General features: G+C 32.7%; 1 protein-coding gene across 4 annotated transcripts in view; it reads right to left on the reverse strand.

The window, feature by feature from the left end:
• LOC148623539 (1-phosphatidylinositol 4,5-bisphosphate phosphodiesterase classes I and II-like) overlaps positions 1–19,881 on the reverse strand; it is a 107,371-nt gene that overhangs the window by 24,325 nt on the left and 63,165 nt on the right. For all 4 annotated transcript variants that reach the window (XM_088565417.1, XM_088565418.1, XM_088565415.1 and 1 more), the window contains 9 exons: positions 19,384–19,468; positions 17,781–17,868; positions 15,382–15,584; positions 8,739–8,835; positions 7,953–8,037; positions 4,955–5,027; positions 3,726–3,777; positions 3,348–3,502; positions 1,461–1,625 (listed from right to left, as the gene is read on the reverse strand). In XM_088565417.1, the coding sequence (XP_088421543.1) occupies positions 1,461–1,625; positions 3,348–3,502; positions 3,726–3,777; positions 4,955–5,027; positions 7,953–8,037; positions 8,739–8,835; positions 15,382–15,584; positions 17,781–17,868; positions 19,384–19,468 (1,003 nt within the window). The remainder of the gene's footprint in view (positions 1–1,460; positions 1,626–3,347; positions 3,503–3,725; positions 3,778–4,954; positions 5,028–7,952; positions 8,038–8,738; positions 8,836–15,381; positions 15,585–17,780; positions 17,869–19,383; positions 19,469–19,881) is intronic.

Consider the following 19,881-nt stretch of genomic DNA (forward strand, 5'->3'; position numbering starts at 1 on the left):
CCAAATGAACTGTTTTTGGCCACTAATCCCTAAACAGTTCAAGTCACAACCCCACAAAATCTATCTGCCTTTGTGCGATGGAACCCTGTGGTACATGTCCTCAGAAATCAAAAAAACTTTTATGCAAGTTATTGTCCAGGCATCAAAAAATGTCACTTTTAGACCACTTATTCCAGAACAGTTCAAGTCACAACCCTGGATTTCAATTTATGATATTGCACCTTATGATACAATGTCAGAGTTGTATACACTTATACTCAAGTTACTGTTCAGACACAGAATGTCGAAGACAACACTGACATAAATTATACAAGTTTTTTTTGAAATCATATAAAAGTCTGTTTCCTTTCTCCATACATCTCAAACTCTTTATACAGAATTACATTTATGTCATTTCATCACCATTACCAAATACAAACATCATTAATCTTGTGTTGTCATGTCAGTATTATGGAAGCACTAGTCCTTATGTTTGAATTAAAAACCTAATCAAATTTCATTTGAAATAATGGACAGGGATCATATCTATGCTTTCTTAGGTTCCACTCTATAGATAGGTCACAGCAGATAATTTTACAACAATTTGTAGAAATAAAACTATATTGAGAAACTTAAAAAAGCAAATCCAACAATTTTTCCTGTAAAAAGCATATAATTTTCAAAGCCTTACATTATGGAGATCCATGAAAAAGGATAGATATTCTTTTAAATTTTGTCATAAATATCTGTAGCTCTTGTAACATAAAGAAAAAAAATATCAGTTTTCATGATAAATTTTGGGAGCAGTCCCAAAATTAACTGTCAAATAACAGGTTTTCTCAAATATACGGCATTTTAAACCTGCCAGGAAAAGTAAGCAGGCTGGTATTGTTGCAACATTAAGGCAAAAAAGATAAGTGTACTTTTTTTCTGCACATTTGTGCATGATTTTATTTCTTGAAGTCTGTGAGAAATTTTGTATTTTGAAAATCGGCCAGTTGGTGCAGAGAAAAGAACCCAATCTGGCAATGACCTTAATCTTTCTGGAAAGCTGGAAGCATGCATTTTATACCTCTTTACTTTTACAAGTATTGCACCTATTTATGTAAGAATGCTCTACTACCCACAAGCATAATTCCACCAAGTTTCACCTTTTATTTTTTAGTTTTTTTCAAATTAGACCAGGATCAACTTAGTGCACCTCAATCCCATCTGTATAGTACAACCTTAACCAGAACAGAAACAACAAACAGAGCAATAGGACATTATAGAAGGCCCCCCTCCTTTTCCTGACTGAGCTGAAGATGTTTTTATCTTACTATTAGAGGATGTAAAAACTAATGTCTCCATCCACTAAAAATCAAGTACATACATTCTAACTTGATTCTTACATTTCAGACATGAATGTTGGTTTCCACCAAAAAAGTTATGTATTTATTTTTGCCCAACATCTATAAGTTTCCCATAAAGAGTAAACATACTTTTTTGAACACAAATGGGTCCTCATCATATACAGGATTGATTCCATTATTCATAACTACTTTAGTCTTGTACTTCTTTCTGACAGTATCTGTAGGTAGACCATACATATCTACTTCTACGTAAGTATTTATTTTTTTGTCTGATATAAACTGTCCAGATATCACCTTAAATACAAACAAAAACAACATTTAAATCAAAAATTAACTCAGTCATTATGTTTCTGAAATGGAAGAAATAAACAACAAAGCACTTGTTTCATGAAATATAAACCTCTTCTGCAGTAGCCTATATAAATATAACTTGGTTTTCAAGTTTTGCCTAAAACTTGATTGATATAAGTAGCAAAGAAGTCCCATCAACATCAGTATTGATTATAGGAAGCACAATCTAATTGAAACTAGAAATACTGTCAGCAAGCTCACAAAGATTTCTCACTCAAAATGCAGTTGAAAGTAAAGTCAATACATTCAACTTTTTCCCTTTGCAGTCCCCAGACAGTAACTATATTCCTTAATGCACATTAACATTTGATGGTTGACCTACCTGTAAAGTTTAATCAAAACTCCTTGAATGGTTAATGAGGAGTTGCACTCAGGTTTTAACATGTAAAATCCTAAGTTAGATTATCTCCCATTGATATCTCCCAACAGTAACTACCATATTTACTTGAGTATAAGTCGACCCATCTGTAAGTCAGACCCCCTTTCAGTCCAAAATTTCTGGAATCTAGCCTTGGTCGGCTTAAAAGTTGAACTGATTTCTGACAGTTGCATCCCTATCATTCCTTAATTACAATGAGTATACCAGTTTGTTTAATTACTTCAATAAATATTGAAATACATAATCAAAAGACTTATTTTTATAGTAGCAAGTAATTAAATTCTTGAGAAGCCATGTGGATTGTTTTGATATGGCCATTTTCTCATTCATTCTAATTTTGGTACAACCAATAACCTAAATTAAAAATCAGAAATATAGTGAACAACAAAGAATAAAACAGAAAGTTTATGGTACACTAACAACACATTTTTGTAGGTATTTCAATAAGATAAGAGTTTTTACTTTAAAGAAAAAGAAATTCATAATAAGAATTGTCAAAAAAACCTAAAATATTGATTACTTTTGACATAAATTATGGTACATTATTAGGCCATGTTTCTATAACACGTTAGGGTTTTTGGCTATATGAGTGTACACAGGTAAAAATCAATACACAAAATGAGTGGGAAATACAAATAAAATCATTAAAGGCCTGTATTGTGGCAAAATAAAGACTTAACAATAAATATTCCTTTATTGCATAATATTTTAGCTGTAAAATGTAGATGAAGACAGTCTCCCTAAAACCAACGTTTACAATTTAATACAAATTGTGCCAGTCTGGCTGTTCAATGTATGTGTCACGCTCACGTCAATTATCAACTTTTTGACATTTTCAAGCAGAAAATTTTAGTTCAAGAGCTAGATCTTGTTAAAAATTTAGTCCCAAAAATCTGACTAATAGGCAAGTTTATACAGTATATTCCTTCATGCACCTCTACATATGATGTCCAAACTTCCAATTAAATTTCATCAAAATCCCTAGAATGATTTAGGAGGAGTTATGCTTACAAGAAATGTAGACGGACAGATGGACAAACAGACAGGGTGATTCCCACATACCCCCAAAACTTTGTTTGTAGGAATGTAAAATGATAAAGCTATTTTCTAGACATTTTTTTTAAGAGTGAATCAACATTTTAAACAGTACACCCTTTTCCAGCATTTTTTTATCAAAAAAATTATTTTCAGTGAGCAAATTGTGAGTATAATGACATCATAAAATGCTTAGCAGGGTACAGCTGGCAAAACTTCATACCCCATAACAGTAATATAAATAGAGATACCCGAATAGTAACAGTTCCAGCCACTATTCCATCCACTGTAGATTCTGCAAATAGATCAAATCTCCTGTCTGTTCTTCTCATCACATCTGGCTTTAGTATATACCCTGTTCTGTTGTTATACTCAAATATACCTTGGTTTAGTTGCATTGCTAAATCTGAAGAAAAAACCACCAAAGTGTCATATGTTTTTCTGCACTTTTGAGTCATTACAAGTTAAACACATAATATATAACAAAGATTCTAACATATATAACAAAGATTCTAACTTGTATTTTTCTCTTCATGATGATGACTTTGTATAAAAAAATCTCCTTTTGGATATGTGGGTGATGGAAACTGCAACAGATAAATATTCATATTGAATTAGACCTAGCATACCTAATGTTTGAAAATTCAGCGCCACCATTTGACAGCCTGCATTCCAGAAGATCTGAAAGGGAAAAAAAAATAATAAAATTTACATGTATATCTATATCCATATTTATTGACTAATGTTTGAATATTAGCCTAATTATGATAAAAACTGCCAATACAATACAAAATACAAAAGTGCACCAATATGAGATGTAGCCATCCCATACAGCATATTGGCCTGGTTAAAATCTAACAATATGACATAATGAACTAGTTAGTCAATAAAGGTATAATAGCGTAAGGTTTTCCATATTGGCCAAGTTATCAATCCTTGGCTAGCAATATTGGATGGAGGCTACATAATAATACTATAATATTGCCATCATTGATTTGTTTCTGAGTAAGCAGATTTAACAAACAAGACACTGATTTCATCAACTGCTCCAGCATTATAAAATAATAACATTTACTGTGCATGTAATTAAAATATGCTTATCTCATTGGATAATTGGCTTTGCATGTACTGTTTCATATGAAAGAATTGGCTTTGCATGTAATGTTTCATATGAAAGACAATGTGGAACTATTTATATAGGCCACACTCACAAATTTAAGTGGACTACTTTTATTGATCATTGTGTATTGCCTATTTTTTATACATAAAACAAAATAGAAATAAAATAAGAGAAACATATGAAATGTAATTATAAGAATTAAATGTTTCATTTTTTATGTTTCCATCTGTCCAGGTGAGCTAAAAATAGGATTGCACTGTATAATAAACCTGATCACTTAGCTAGAAATACTGTAAAATGCTGACTTGAGTCACTGAAGCTTAAACATTTTAATTTTATGGTGAAAAACCATTCAAGGACAGAATTAGCTGATACTGTATATGGTATGAATATTAAAAATCCAATAATTGCAACTCAAGGTCAAGGTCAATTCTGGTCATGAATGTAGCCCACAAATTGTCTTATGGTGTTTCACTCCACATCTTATGGAAGGCCTAAATAAGTCCTTGACACAAACATGGTTCTTCAAATAAATGTTGAGTTTTTGACAGGTCACCATCATTTCACAACATGTGGTACGGTGTATCTCGATATATTTAAAGTATGTTTAAATATCTGAGGTAATTAGAAGTATTTAATGTCAACATACCTACGGTCACCTTAAACTCTTATATCCATAACCTTTCAATACCTATATATCGGAGGTAACCTGCAATACTGAGTTATATTTCTATATACCTGAGGTAAAAAGTTACTTGAATCCACTCTTGTTCCTCTTGGATAAATTCTACTTAACTGCCGTTTGTTATAACTTTAATTAGTTAAGGATTAGAGAATCAAAATAAACAGGTCTAGCAATGTTTTTAGCTCACCTGGCCAAAGGCCATGTGAGCTATTGCCATCATTTGGCGTCCGTCGTCGTCGTTCAATTGACCAATTGAAACCAAACTTGGTATGAATGTTCCTTGGGGTATCCTGCATAGAACTGATGTGGGGATTTATGATTCATGAAAAAACATGGCCACCATTACTAAAAATAGAACATAGGGGTCAGACAGTAGGTTTTCACATATATCTCCTAAACTGTTAGGTTTAGCTGAATTTTGACATCGGGTAAAAGTGTTCAGCATGATGAGATCTATCTCTGGCCAAATTTTGATTTTAATCCGTTAAGCCATGTTGGAGTTATTGCCCACATCAGTTCTATGCATGATACTCCAAGGAACATTCATACCAAGTTTGGTTCCAATTGGTCAAGCAGTGTCAGAGGAGAAGATTTTTGAAAGAAATAACATTAAAAATTGCAAAAAAAACGTCAAAAAAGGGCAATAACTCCAACGTAGCTGAACAGAATAAAATAAAAATTTGACCGCAGATAGATCTCATTATGCTAAACACTTTTACTTGGTCAGAATTTGGCTTAACCTAACTATTTTGGAGAAATATGCGAAAAAATATTGTCTGACCCCTATGTGCTATTTTTAGTAATGGTGGCCATGTTTTTCGACAGATCAAAAATCCCGACATCAGTTCTATGCAGGATACCCCAAGAAACATTCATACCAAGTTTGGTTTCAATTGGTCAAGTAGTGTCAGAGGAGAATCTTTTAGAAAGAAATAACATTAAAAATAGCCAAAAAACGTTGAAAAAGGGCAATACTTCTGACATGGCCTATTAGATTAAAATGAAAATTTGACCGCAGATAGATCTCATCATGCTAAACAATTTTATCTGCGTCAGAATTTGGCTAAACCTAACCGTTTTGTAGGTATATGCGTAAAACTACTGTCTGACCTCTATGTTCTATTTTTAGTAACGGCAGGCATGTTTTTCGATGGATCAAAAATCCCCCTATCAGTTCTATGCAGGATACCCAGTTTCATACCAAGTTTGTTTCCAATTTGTCAAGTAGTTTCAGAGGAAAAGAGTTTTGAAAACTTGTTAACGACGGCTGACGACGACGATGACAGATGCCAAGTGATGGCAATAGCTCACCTGGCCGAAGGTCCTTAGAAGAACTGGTGCATGCATTTACATTGCAAGTTGAAAACATGAAAACACATGACCATTTTGCAAAAGTGTAATGAATGTTACCACAACTTTAAGCTCTTAAAACTACTTCAGCTAGAAAGAATCTCAGTTAAACAATGTATAAGCATCAAATTCTTTTTAAAAGAAGTTTTTGCATTCAGTTCAATGAAGTTATTGAAACAAAAAATAGGCTTGGTTTAAGAATATTTAAATAAAATGAACTGTGTTATCCAATCAGAAACAAGTAAATCAATTGTATACAGAAAACAAGCTACCCAAACATAATGGTGGATGGTATAATATAGAGGTTAAGGTCATCATAATTGACAGCTATTCAAACTTAAAAGGCAGTGTTCAAAAGATCACAAAGGTGTTCTGTAGTAGTTAAGTAGGACAGATTGGTATAATGTAGGGCAGATTTCTACCTAGAGAGCTATTTAAATTACTCACTAGACTACATAAATTAGTATTGAAAATAGAACTGGTCTTTTTAAATAAGCTGTAACATCATAGGTGAGTTGGGATAGAGTAGATATTGTAAAATGTATTTCTTAGGGAAGTTTTGAGTATGTATCATCAACATCATAGGTGAGTTAGGATAGAGTAGATATCATTGTAAAATTGACTTTATATCTGAGTTTGGATAGATTACTGTGAAAGAACTTTAACTTGTGGATTAGGAAGAAACACTAGTCACAGATTTTTGAATACATGGTTTTTAGGTTTTAGTATATACATTAGTGCAAATCTTTTTTTTGGGGACCAAATTTTGTGGTTTGGCCTACCAATAAAAATAATAGTACTTTCACAGTATGTATCATTAACATGATAGGCATAAGGACAGACAAGGTATCATTGTAAAATTGACTTCACAGGGGAGTTTTGATTGAATATATACCATTAACATCGAAGGTGAGTTCCGATAGAGTAGATATCATTGTAAAATTAGCTTCATAGGTGATTTTGGATTGAGTATGTATCATCAACATCATAGGTGAAGTGGGATCCAGTACATATCATGAACATCATAGGTGAGTTGGGATAGAGTAGATATCATTGTAAAATTAACTTCACAGATGAGTTTTCATTGAGTATGTATCATTAACATCATAGGTGAGTTTGGGTTGAGTACAAATCATTAATTCATGGGTGAGTTGGATTGAGTATGTATCATTAACATCGCAGGTTAGTTAGGATAGAGTATTTATCATTAACATCACAAGTTAGTTGGGATAGGGTATGTTGGTAAAAATATTATTTAAAGTGTTACTCTATTAATTACCAAAATTCATAGCAATTTGAAAGATTCAAAAAATTAAATGAGTTTATTTTTTTTTTTTTTTTGGATTGATCTCCAATGGTTTAAATGGACTTGTTATCAACAGATGGAATCTGCTGCAATTTAATTCTAATGAAAATTTATTTATAGGTCAAATGGTAACCCATATGCTGGTTTTAAAAGGACAAAAGAGTTTCATTCTGGATTTAATACATAAATTTTTTTAAAAACATAAACATTTGACCTCAAGGTCAAAACTTAAGGTCAAAGATCACCAACCCTGATACTCACCACATTGTCTTGAGGTAGTTTTTCAACATACCAAATACCTCAAAGCCTATATCAAAAAAACAAAACAGAAAACATCCCAGACAAGTGTTGCTACATTATGTCCTAATTATTACAAATCTTTTGGCAAAGGATACTTCACAAACTCTACAGGATGTTCCTTAACTAAACTTGTGGCCTGATTCTCTACAAATGAGGAAATCTCATAACTTTTCTTCCTCTCTGAAATACAAATAAAGAAAAAATGGCAACTTTTTGGCAATTCACAAATCTCCTAACTTTTCTTCCTTTTTGGAAAGTAAGCATACAAAACTCTGGGTATTTTTTTCCCACTGAAAAACAAATTCATCAATCACACAACTCCTCTTCCTACCTGAACACAACTGAAATAAGTATTAGAAACAGTCATATTAGCATAAATATTTAAAGATTTACTATTTTCTAATTTCAAAATTTTACAATATACATAATATCTTAATAAGTGATTTCAAGGTAGAGAACTTTTTAAAAAGGTTTACAAAGAGGATTACACAAATCTGATGAGATGATAGCAGCTCACATGAGCCCTTGTCCAGGTAAGTTAAAAAAAAAATCCAGATAACAGTTTGTTGTGGAAAACCAGAATGAAGCACAATGATTTATTCTCTGATTCTCTATGATTTTTATCTATGTTTTGGACAGCTAGATATTTTGCATGGATGATGTGATACAAATAAGTGAGATGAAAAATTTGCCACTGGGATTGGTTATCATTTTTTTATAAAACCTAAGTCGAAAGAAACACAATGACATTTTGAATGTTGTTCTCCATTGGTGACGCTGTAGAAGGACTATACCTAGAATTTCCACTCAGGTAACATTTTGTGATATTCAACTCCCACTCATTATTAAACCTATAATTATCATAAATGTTATTCACTTACTTTCTGATGTATCAAATGAATGAAAATGAACAGGCTGTATGTAATTAACTAGTTCAGACATCTCTAATCCTGCTTCAGCTTCTGTACCAGCAGTACCCTAAATACAATGTAAACAATGTATTACAAACATTGTTTAAAACAAAAAAAGACAACAGACAGACAGGCATGGTTTAAACATGTCCTGTCTAGACAGACAGGTAAATTAAAACCATTGAAAAATATGAAAGTTTATTTTCTTTATCAGGTCCAGAATTAATTAGATTTTTTTTTTATTTTTCATTCCTTACAAGATATTTGTTAGCCTAATTTTAGCCATTTGAAATATAGATATGTTTTAAATCATAGCCACATCAGTTTCAGAGAAGAAACGTCATTATAGTCACCAAGAAATGGAAGACTTGTGTGTTAAAGTACCTTAATACTAGAAAATGATGTAAAAAGAAATCTTGATTTTGAAATTCCCACCCAAATTTTTTTTTTTTTTATTTTCATCCATTTGTTAGAAGCTGGGGGGGATGAAAAGAGGATGAAAATCCACTAAATAACTTTATTTGGCCAATCAGGATGATTATGGTTTATTGTTCAATGGCAGATATTTCATATATAACAAGAATGGACATGGTGGATACGTCACAGAGACAACAATCCCCTAGGGATGAAAAATGTCATCTCAAGGTCATTTCAGGATGAAAATCATTTATTAATCAAACAGACCATGCTTTGTAATTCAATACCATAAGCAGACCTTTTTATTGTACTAGCTGACAGAAACAAAGGTCCACAGGCAGGTATGACACCTCATTCTGACTGTGAGACAAACAGTCGTCACTCTATTCTATGTTTGAGGTAACTTGGCCTGGGGATTAAACCCAATTCCCACACTCAGCAGGCTACCCTTAGGCCACTGATGTGGTTGCTAAATAAGGACATACAGTTGTACACTTTATTGTAAGCACCGGAATTATCTACAAATCAATTCAACAAGGTACCTTAAATAAATTATTGCATGTTTACTATAAGTTGTTCACACATGTTTGAATGTTTTTTCAGTTATATTTTCAACTGATCTCTCCGAATATATATTTTTATCATGGTCTTCTTTCTAAATTAGAATATGAAATAATATTGCCATGAACCAATTAACTATCAGTATATTTGGTAGTATATAAGAAGTCTTAGATGTTAGTGTATGCCTACATAGAAAATTCTTTATCAGGTATTACTTAAAAGTAAAATCCTTACTGTGAGATTAAATTTCCATAATTTTCTTATGTGTGAATGGAATCAATCAAATATGATATAAACCGGACACATTTTTTAAACTAGAGCCTCTAAGAGCCTGATTGGCTTAAATGGAGAGAATCTTAAATTTGTCTATTGGAAGAAAAAGTTTTTCATTTAAAAAGGTCCCTATACTTACAGTAATGCAACCAGATAACCCATCTGAGCAACACATATAAAATTTTTTTGCAGGACACAGCTTTATATGACTGCAGAGGTCAACCCTAAACTGTTGAAGCAAGTATGGACACACCATTCAAATTTGACACAGCTTTGTATGATTAGACATGTGACTCTGGAAAAAAATTTGATTAGAGCTGAAGTGATCCCTTTTTGGCCCTAATTCCTAAATGGTTTCAGTCAAAACCTGCAAAATCAATCCTGTGGAGAAATGGTACCTTGTAGTACCATTTCAAAGAGATCCATTCTTTTTCAATCAAGATATTGTCCAGACATCAGATAAGAACTTGTCTCTGGACCCTTCTCACTTGGCTGAAGTCACAATCCCAAAAATCAATCAAAGTCTTCCTTTTGTTGTATGGCACCTTTTAGTAAAATTCATTCTCTTTTACATAAGCTATTATACAGACATAAGGAAAATGCTTGTTTAAGGCTCCTTTTTGGCCCCTAATTCCTACAAACTTCAAGTATAAACCCACAAAATCAATCTGAGTCTTCCATTTTCAGTAAGGCACCATGTAATACAATTTCAAAAATAATCATTAATAGTCAAGTTATTGTCTGGACATCAAGAAAATGCATGCTTATGCCCCCTGCCTTGGCCCCTAATTTCTGGACGGTCAAGCTGACCATTGTTGTATAGAATATCAAAGAACAATACCATACACATTTCTACGCTTTTACTGGGCATATAGTTAAATTTTATGAACTGATTATTTTAGGCCCTTTTTTTTGCCACTATTATTAAAACTCATGGGAGCATAACTCCTAAAATCAATACCAACTTTCCTTTTGATGTTTGAAACCTTTTTATAAATCAACCAACTAATTACCAGATTATTGCACAAAAACCAAGTGTCTAAGGATGACAACAGTGCTTTATCATTATACGACATCAAAATTTCTTATCAAATGGTGTTTCAATAAAACAGATCAAAAATATATTTGCTGTAATAAAAAAAAAGTATTTTTTCTTATAAGAACGAGACAAATATAAAAATTATATTGGACCAGTGAGGCCATGATTAATTCAGTAAATGTTCATCATGACACCATTTTCAGCAGGGTGTCAAGCCATTTTTGACCATAACTACATAGGAAAACAGGATTTTTCCAATTGAAAATATAGGATATATATAGAGCAAAGACTGAAGTCTCCAAAATCGCTAATTGTAAAATATTCACTGTCATTGATTTTGGCTTACTTTCAACATACAAAATGGTACAAATGCGATATGCTCTAAAAATCGGGTGACTTCTGCTAAAGAAAATCTTGGTTCTCTTGATATCATTGTGTACTCTTTTGTAACTGTTATGACCATAATGTTTTCAATCACCCTGAACAAGCAATGGCTATACATAGATATTGGTGCCCTGATAATACATATGACCTTTATATAATCAATTGTAAATAACTGTAATATTACATAAATTTAATGCTAACCAATCTTTTAATGAAAACTACCCGTTCTTATACAAGTAAAAAACCATGCATAAACATGTGCATGATATGTTTTAAAAAAGGCATGTTGTAGCGATCTTTGGGTCGCTTATTGATATTAACCAGGGAACCAGTTTAGGAACCAGATTAAGCAGCTGGCAATAAATATTCATTGATATCGGGGCATGCTAATATATATGACCTATATAGTCCTGTAACAAGCCTCAGTGCCTGAATCAGAAACTGGGTAATGTTCAAAGCTAACCGTCCATTCCATGTAAACTATAGACGTAATCAAAAGATTGGGATACTGGTGTAGTCAATGATAGAACTCTAAAGATATCATTTTGAAAAGACAAAATACAATAGAAACAGTAATAAAAAAAAAAGACCAGGTTCTCAGTGTACTAGGAGAGAGTTACATTTTTGAAATTTCATTTACCAGAGGTATAAATATATAGATACTGCCAATTGAAAGTATGATATTGATTTAATATCCCATCTTAAATGTAATAGAAAAGAGTGAAAACTGGAAAAGTCTGGAAAAGTCCGGTCCCTCTGTCCTAAGTCCAATATTAAAATCGATAGAGAGCTTCCTTTACTGGCTCTAATGGTACTTGATGTTGTGTTAAAATTCTGTTTGAATCGTTCAAAGCAAACTTGAATTATTGTATGACAAAGAAAGTGCTGATGGACAGTCAGACTGACAATGTGATGTCTCGCAGTCAGCAGGGACCTTACTACATTCAAATTATATCAAAAGACATTGTTTGACAAAACAAATTTGCAAACTAAGATTTCTTTTTGTGAAGGGATGGAATACTCCTAGAACACTAGGGCAATATTGCTAGATCAGGTTAGCTTAATACTACAGACAATAAGCATTAGCATGAACCCCATCTATAGACTTTATTTCAAGCTAAAATACTCTTCAATATCAAAATGAAATACATTGGACATGTCAAAATCCTTTTTTTCCTATTAAAAAAAATATTTTTAAAATATAGAACATGCAGTCAATATACAGGAAATTTTGGTTGAATATAAAGAAATACAGCAAAATTCTGAAAAAATAGGAAAAATATAGAAATATAGGATCACTTGACACCCTGTACTTGTTTCAGCAAAAAAAATTATTGGCAGGTTGTAGGACTTCCAATGGGCACAAATTATGCTCCTTTAATAGCAAATCTATTACTGCATAGTTATGAATCTCAGTTTATGGTGAAACTTAATAAGATCATTTAATAGATAGGTTTCATAATATTAATTGCTACTTTGATGATATTTTTGCACTGAATAACCAAGACTTTTTTAAAATACACTGCCAAAATTTACCGAACTTTAATTAAAGCTAATATGAAGTTTTAACTGTTCTTTTCTGGATTTGGATGTTACCTTTTCACAAGGGCAACTCAAAATTAAAATTTATGACAAAAGGGACAATTTTTTGTTTCCTATTTTTTGTTTTCCCTTACTAAATTCCATCATAAATATAAAGATTTGATGCTGAAATTTGGTTGTACTTGTCAATAATAAATAAAAAGCTTTGCCAAGCACAGCATGATATGACAGCAGTGGTTTAACCCTAAACAGTTGGGGCAAGTGTGGACACAATATTTTTTTTGGGGTGTGGCCCCTTTGACCTCTTTTAACTAAAAAAAGTGTAAGAGATATCTGAAATCTGATTGAAATCAAGGCATGGACTTCTACAAGGTATAAAATTAAAAATGTTTTTTCGAAATTGGACCAAAAATAAAAAGGTGATTTTTTAAGGGGTGAAGCCCCTTTGAGCCCATGTAATTGGAAAACTGCAAGAGCTATCTGAAATTTGATTGAAAATGCAGGCAGTGATTTTCATTAGGTATCAAATAAAACACAATTTCTAAATCGGACCAATAATAAAAAGTTGATTTTTTGGAGTATAGCCCCTTCAACCCCTAATAACTCGAAAAAGTGTAAGAGATATCTGAAATCTGATTGAAAAATGCAGGCAAGGATTTCCACAAGGTATCCAACAAAGAAAAATTTTCAAAATTGGACCAAAACTTAAAAGTTGATTTTTTTAAGGTGTTTCCAATTTGACCCTTTATAACTGGAAAAATATAAGAGATATCTGAAATCTGATTAAAATTACAGACAGTGATTTTCATACAGAAGCCTTTAAAAAAATGTTTTCAAAATTGAACCAAAAAAAAAATTAGTCAAGTTATTGCCTGGACATCAGGAAAATGCATGTATCTAGCCCCCTTTTTTCAGGCCTTAATTTCTGAAAAGTTCAAGTCTTTACCCCAAAAATCAATCCAAGTCTGACCATTTTGGTATAGAATTTTGTGGAACAATATCAGACATTCCTATGCTGTTACTGTAGTAAAATAATTCAGTGAAATGCTTGTTTTAGGCCCCTAGTTCTAAAACAGTCAGGCTATAACCCCCAAAAATAAAACAAACATTCCTTTTGTGGTTTGGTACATTAACTAGAGAGATGGAACTAATCTCCATGGGCCCTACTGTAGTAATTAAGCCAGGTCATAGGTCACTATCCATGGTTTACGAAACATTGTCTTCAGGAGTTTTACCCACAAACCAAATATCAAAAGCATACATTGAAGGACAAATAGTGATAGCCCAAAACATAGTTGTCACCTAAAATACAGGAATTTGACTTTGAGGTCAAAATTTAAGGTCATAGGCCACTATCCATGCTATGTGACACAAAAATTCCTAAATATATGCATATCAACATATTGTATCCTGGCCACATAGTGTCGTGAAATTCTGTTTGGTAGACTAGTGGAGATGTGAAAAAGAGGACTGATGGATGGATGACCGACACATAAAAAATGTTAATGCCCCCAATAACAAATCCCTAACTTTGTTGCTGGGGATATTTTTCTGACAAAAACTACAAAGTCTAACTATCATCCAGTTCCGTAATATTTCATGAAAATCAAGATCCTATGACCTTGCACACCATCATTGTGTGTAGAAACATCCTGCAAAAAAATTTTTAGATGTAGTTCAAAAACTGTGCGAGGAGATAGCCAGACAAGCCATATAGCCCTATTTCTGAGTGAAATGACTAAGTGTAACTATCTCAAATTTCCGTACTATTTCATAAAAATCAAAATCATTTGGCCCTGCACACCCTCTCTGTGTAGGAACATCCTATAAAATATTTTAGATGTAGTTCAAAAACTGTATGAGGAGATAGCTGGACAAGCCATGATCTATATATTTCTGAGTAAAATAACTAAGTGTAACTATCACCAATTTCTGTAATATTTTACAAAAATCAAAATCCTTTGGCCTGCACACCTTCATCATGTGTAGAAACATTCTGTAAAATATTTTAGATGTAGTTCAAAAACTGTACGAGGAGATAGCCAGACAATCTATGATCAAGTGTAATACAGACGGACGGACGGATGGCATGACAGACGGAAGTGTGGATAGAGAAATAGACAGGGTGATTCCTATATAACCCAAACCACATATAATGAAGATCAAAGCTGATGAAGATAGATTCAATTACTTAAACCATGTTTATTTGTCACGTACATGATGTAACCAGCCACGATTAATCTCTCTTCAATAACTGTATTGCTGAGTTCGAAATAATAATTGTGTCAAGAGGGTTATAGATGTGAAGAATGCATTTCATCAATAAAAAGTTCTATGAAAAAGTACATGGACACATGATTTTTGTTTACATTTTCAAAATGCTCTGTTGAAACTTACTTTTTCCCTTTGGTACATGATTTTCTTGTTTTGTTCTGGATTTTCTTCATCAGAATCAAAATCACTCTCTGTATCAGACCCTTCCTCAATAGGAGCATCTAAGTCCTCAGGTGTTTCTGTTTCAGGATTGACAGTTGGATTTCTACGTTTTTCATCCATCTGATTCTCTTCCACTTTGCTATTCTGTTTTGTAATTTGTTTTTCTGGAATTATAAATGGATAATGAACTAGAAACTAGAACCCCTGTTTGTCACAGAAGTCCCCGCGTCATTTGTTAGTAGTGATTTCTTTTAGTAAATCAAATGTGTCTGTAAGACACTAATTATGCCCCTGTTGCTAGATTTGCAAAATTTGTATGAAGACATGGTTTGCAGATTCAGAAAAGTTATGTACTGTTGGTTGATGCAGTAAATATTTGGTATCTTAGGATTAGCACTGCAAAAATACTTGCGATGAGAAAAAGAGGACTGATGGACAGTCTGATGGACACATAAAAAATGTTAATACCGCCATAAAAAACCCTAACTTTGTTGTTTGGGGTATATTATGACAAAACTTATGTGTACAAACATCCTGTAACAAATATTTTAGATTTAGTTAAAAAACTACAGGAGGAGACAGCAGGACAAGCCATATAGCTCTATTTCTGATGAAAATGACTAAGTCTAACTATCACCAATTTCCGTAATATTTCACGAAAATCAAAATCCTTTGACCATGCACACCTTCATCATGTATAGAAACAACCTGTAAAATATTTTAGATGTAGTTCAAAAACTGTATGAGGAGAAAGCCAGACAAGCCATTATCCATATATTTCTGAGTAAAATGACTAAGTTTATCTATCACCAATATCCGTAATATTTCACGAAAATCAAAATCCTTTGGCCCTGATTACCTTCATCATGTGTAGAAATATCCTGTAAAATATTTTAGATGTAGTTCAAAAACTGTACAAGGAGATACCTGGAAAAGCCATGATCATGTGTAATCCAGACGGACGGATGGACAGACAGGGGTAAATTAATATGCCCCCAACTGTTTGTCGTGGGGGCATAAAAACTGTGAGCAATGCTCACTAAAATGATACAACCCACTCTCCCATTTGATAATATGTACCTTTTGATCTCATAAGTGATTTGGATCAAAATCTAAATTAAAAGGTGCACAATGGGAATATATCACAAAGGTTCTGTTTAAGTTCCATTCAGTTACATTCAATTCCATTCAGTGATATAGTAGGAGTAAAAGATAAGACATGTGTCCCCAATGTCCACATATTCACAAATGACAAAGTCCATGTTTTGCTTGTGAAACCCACAATTTTGACTCAATCTAAATCTAAAAAAGGAGGTGCTCAATGGGAACATTTAATACAGATTCTGTAAAAGTTTTATCCAATTCCATTCAGTCGGGTAGAAGGAGTAATAAAAAAAAAAAAAACAAATGAAACATGATGAAACAAAGAAAAGGGGCGCAAATTTTAGGCCTTATGGCCTTTGTCAGTGGAAAATGTTCTTGGGAGGAAAAGACATCATCTGCCTTACTTCATATAAAATTTTATCAAAATCTCTAGAGAGATTTACGTGAATTGTAGTTACAAGATATACGGATAGACAAATAGACAGAGTTGATTCATATACCGGTATACTTTGTGGGGTATACCAGTAATTATAATGTTTAATTTTATTCTTGGACCAACTTGAAAAAAGGAGGCTAAAAAGAAAATCTAAATACACAGTTAGAGTAGCATATCAAATAATCCGTTTAATTACACCTTTAGAAAATGATCAAGAAATATCTTTTTGAAGTGTTCCATGGAGACATTTGGATGTATTATTGAGTGAATTGTATAGTGTGTTTGTGAGTTTAGACATGCTGGATACCTTTTGGTGATCTCTGAAAGTATTTACTATTTTGGATTTAGGATATACACTGCTGCATTTGTTGTACCTCACCATATCTGTTCTTTTTTCTATTGTTGGTTACTTTCAGAGATTCATACACTTTTATACAAGTTAATGTACAGAAACCAATAAAGTTTCTGGCCCTGTTTAACCTGCAATTTCTAAACAGTTCAAGTCAAAATTACTACAAACCTGACTGAAGTGGTATCGAACCTTGTGGAATAACTCCTATAAATGTACGCTCTAGGTATATTGTTGAATATAAAACAAATGTTCAGTTTTTTTTTTCCTTTTAGCCCCAAATTCTTGAATGTTTCAAATCACCATGATCAAACTAGTTATCCATACATGGTATAGAACCATGAGGAAAAAATCCATTCACTCAAGTCATTGTATGGATACAGATAGCATCAGTGCCATAACATTACTTTTTTTTGCAGACATATAAATTTTCAACTGAAGTATTAAGACAAACTAAAATAATGATTTTACCTTTTTCATGGAAATGCTTCTTTTTATTCTTCACAATAATTTTTCTCATCAGACTGCAAGGCGGTGGTAAGGGTGTATCTAGCTCAAGCTAAAAAAATATCAAAAATGGCAAATGATTTACTGATAAAATTAAGTGACCAAAATAATTATACCAGTTAAAAAATTCTAGTTGAGAACCACAACTACATACACATCTCTTCAACTTTCAATGTCAAAAGCTAAATACTAAAATAATATGCATCACAGGGCACAGTTTAATACGGGTTCAGAGGTCAAACCTTGAACAGTTACAGCAATATGGACACACCATTCAAACTTGATACAGCTTCGAATTTTTAATATGAATCGTTAATTTGACCAGAACTGAAGAGATTACTTTTTGGCCCCTTATTTCTTAAGGGTTGAAGTATGGCAATTGTGGTACAACTACAAAGCAATTCATTCCCTTTTACTCAAATTATTATCCAGAAATAAAAAAAAACCCTAAAAATCCTGATAACCTGTACTTTTTAACCTCCATAATGATTTGGATCAAAATCTAGAACAGGAGGTTCACAATGGGAACATGTAATAAAGATTCAGTGCAAGTGGCATTAAATTCCATCCAGTGGTGTGGGAGGAGTAACAGATAAGAGATGGGTCCCCACCAAGACCCTTTATTCATGGTCCATGTTTTGCTATGTGAAACCCCCAAATTCATTTGATTAATATCTAAAATAGAAAGTTCACAATGGGAATATGTGATAAAGATTCTGTGGAAGTTTCATTCATTTCCATTCTGTGGTGTAGGAGAAAAAAAACGGATAAGAGATGGGTCTCTCCAGTGTAATGGAACAAAGGAAGGATGTATGGGCACACTTTGCAAGTAGGTGGGTATAATGACATTGCTAAAGATTTTTACAGTCATATAAAAACCACTTGATATTCTAAGTATTAGGTAAGTAGAAATGAAATACCCACAGATATTCAATAGATGTAGTCCATCACATTGAAAAATCCATAGATTTTTTTTTATAGATGTGGTCCATAGCATTGAAATACCCATAGATTTTTTATAGATGTGGTGGGTAACATTGAAGTATCTATTGATTTTATACACAAGCAAATGCCACACATGAGAATCATATGGTTTGCATCATGTGATTATCATATAATTCAAGCACCATATGATAATCATATGTTTCGGTATACATATAATTATCGCATGATTATAATATGATAATCATATGTTTTTCACAAACATATGATTATCATATGTTTTTAAGCCAAAATAACCATATGATAATCATATGACTATCATATGTTCAATATCATATGATTGTCATATGTTTTTAATCCAAATAAACCATATGATTACCATATGATTATCATATGAATCGAGCACCATATGATTATCATATGTAGCACATTTGGCTGTGTAGATGTGGTCCATACCATTGAAATACCCATAGCTTTGTTTATATATGTGGTCCTAAGCATGGAAATATCCAATTATTTTTATAGATGAGGTCAGTAGCATTGAAATATCTATTGATATTATTTGGATGTGGTCAGTAGCATTGAAATATCCATTGCTTTGGACTGTCAGAAAATATTAACTTACGGGGAAACAGTCTAAGGATTCTGTCAGTAACATATCACCAAATATATTTCTACAATGTGCTGCCATTTTTGCTTGTTGTTTTTGTCTGAAATGAAAAGCAAGTAATTTTACTACAGAAGTTCAATATCCTTTATTTATCCAGTTATGTTTTCTACAGCAGAGTTACGTTCTAGTATGAGAGGAGAAGAGTTTGAAAATGACAACAACAATCACCAAATGATGGCAATAGCTCACCTGGCCTTCGGTCAGGTGAGCTAATAAAAATGGAAAGCCTATATCAAAGGAAACAAGCATCTCGTATCCATATGTCCCCCACTGCAGCAAAAAAATTTGACAGGCAAAAGTCGCATAGCTCCTGCACAATTTGTCAAATCAAAATGGCAGTGCAATATGATCAACTACATATGGTGACTGACAATCTCATGAAATTCAAATAAAATCCATTGAGCAGTATCTGAGGAGTTGCGTCCACAATGTTCCTATAGTGTAGCATGCATA

This window comes from Perna viridis, chromosome 2 (genome assembly GCF_037379345.1).
Source record: "Perna viridis isolate PV_CMFRI_1.1 ecotype Kerala chromosome 2, ASM3737934v1, whole genome shotgun sequence".
Taxonomy (NCBI): Eukaryota; Metazoa; Mollusca; class Bivalvia; order Mytilida; family Mytilidae; genus Perna; species Perna viridis.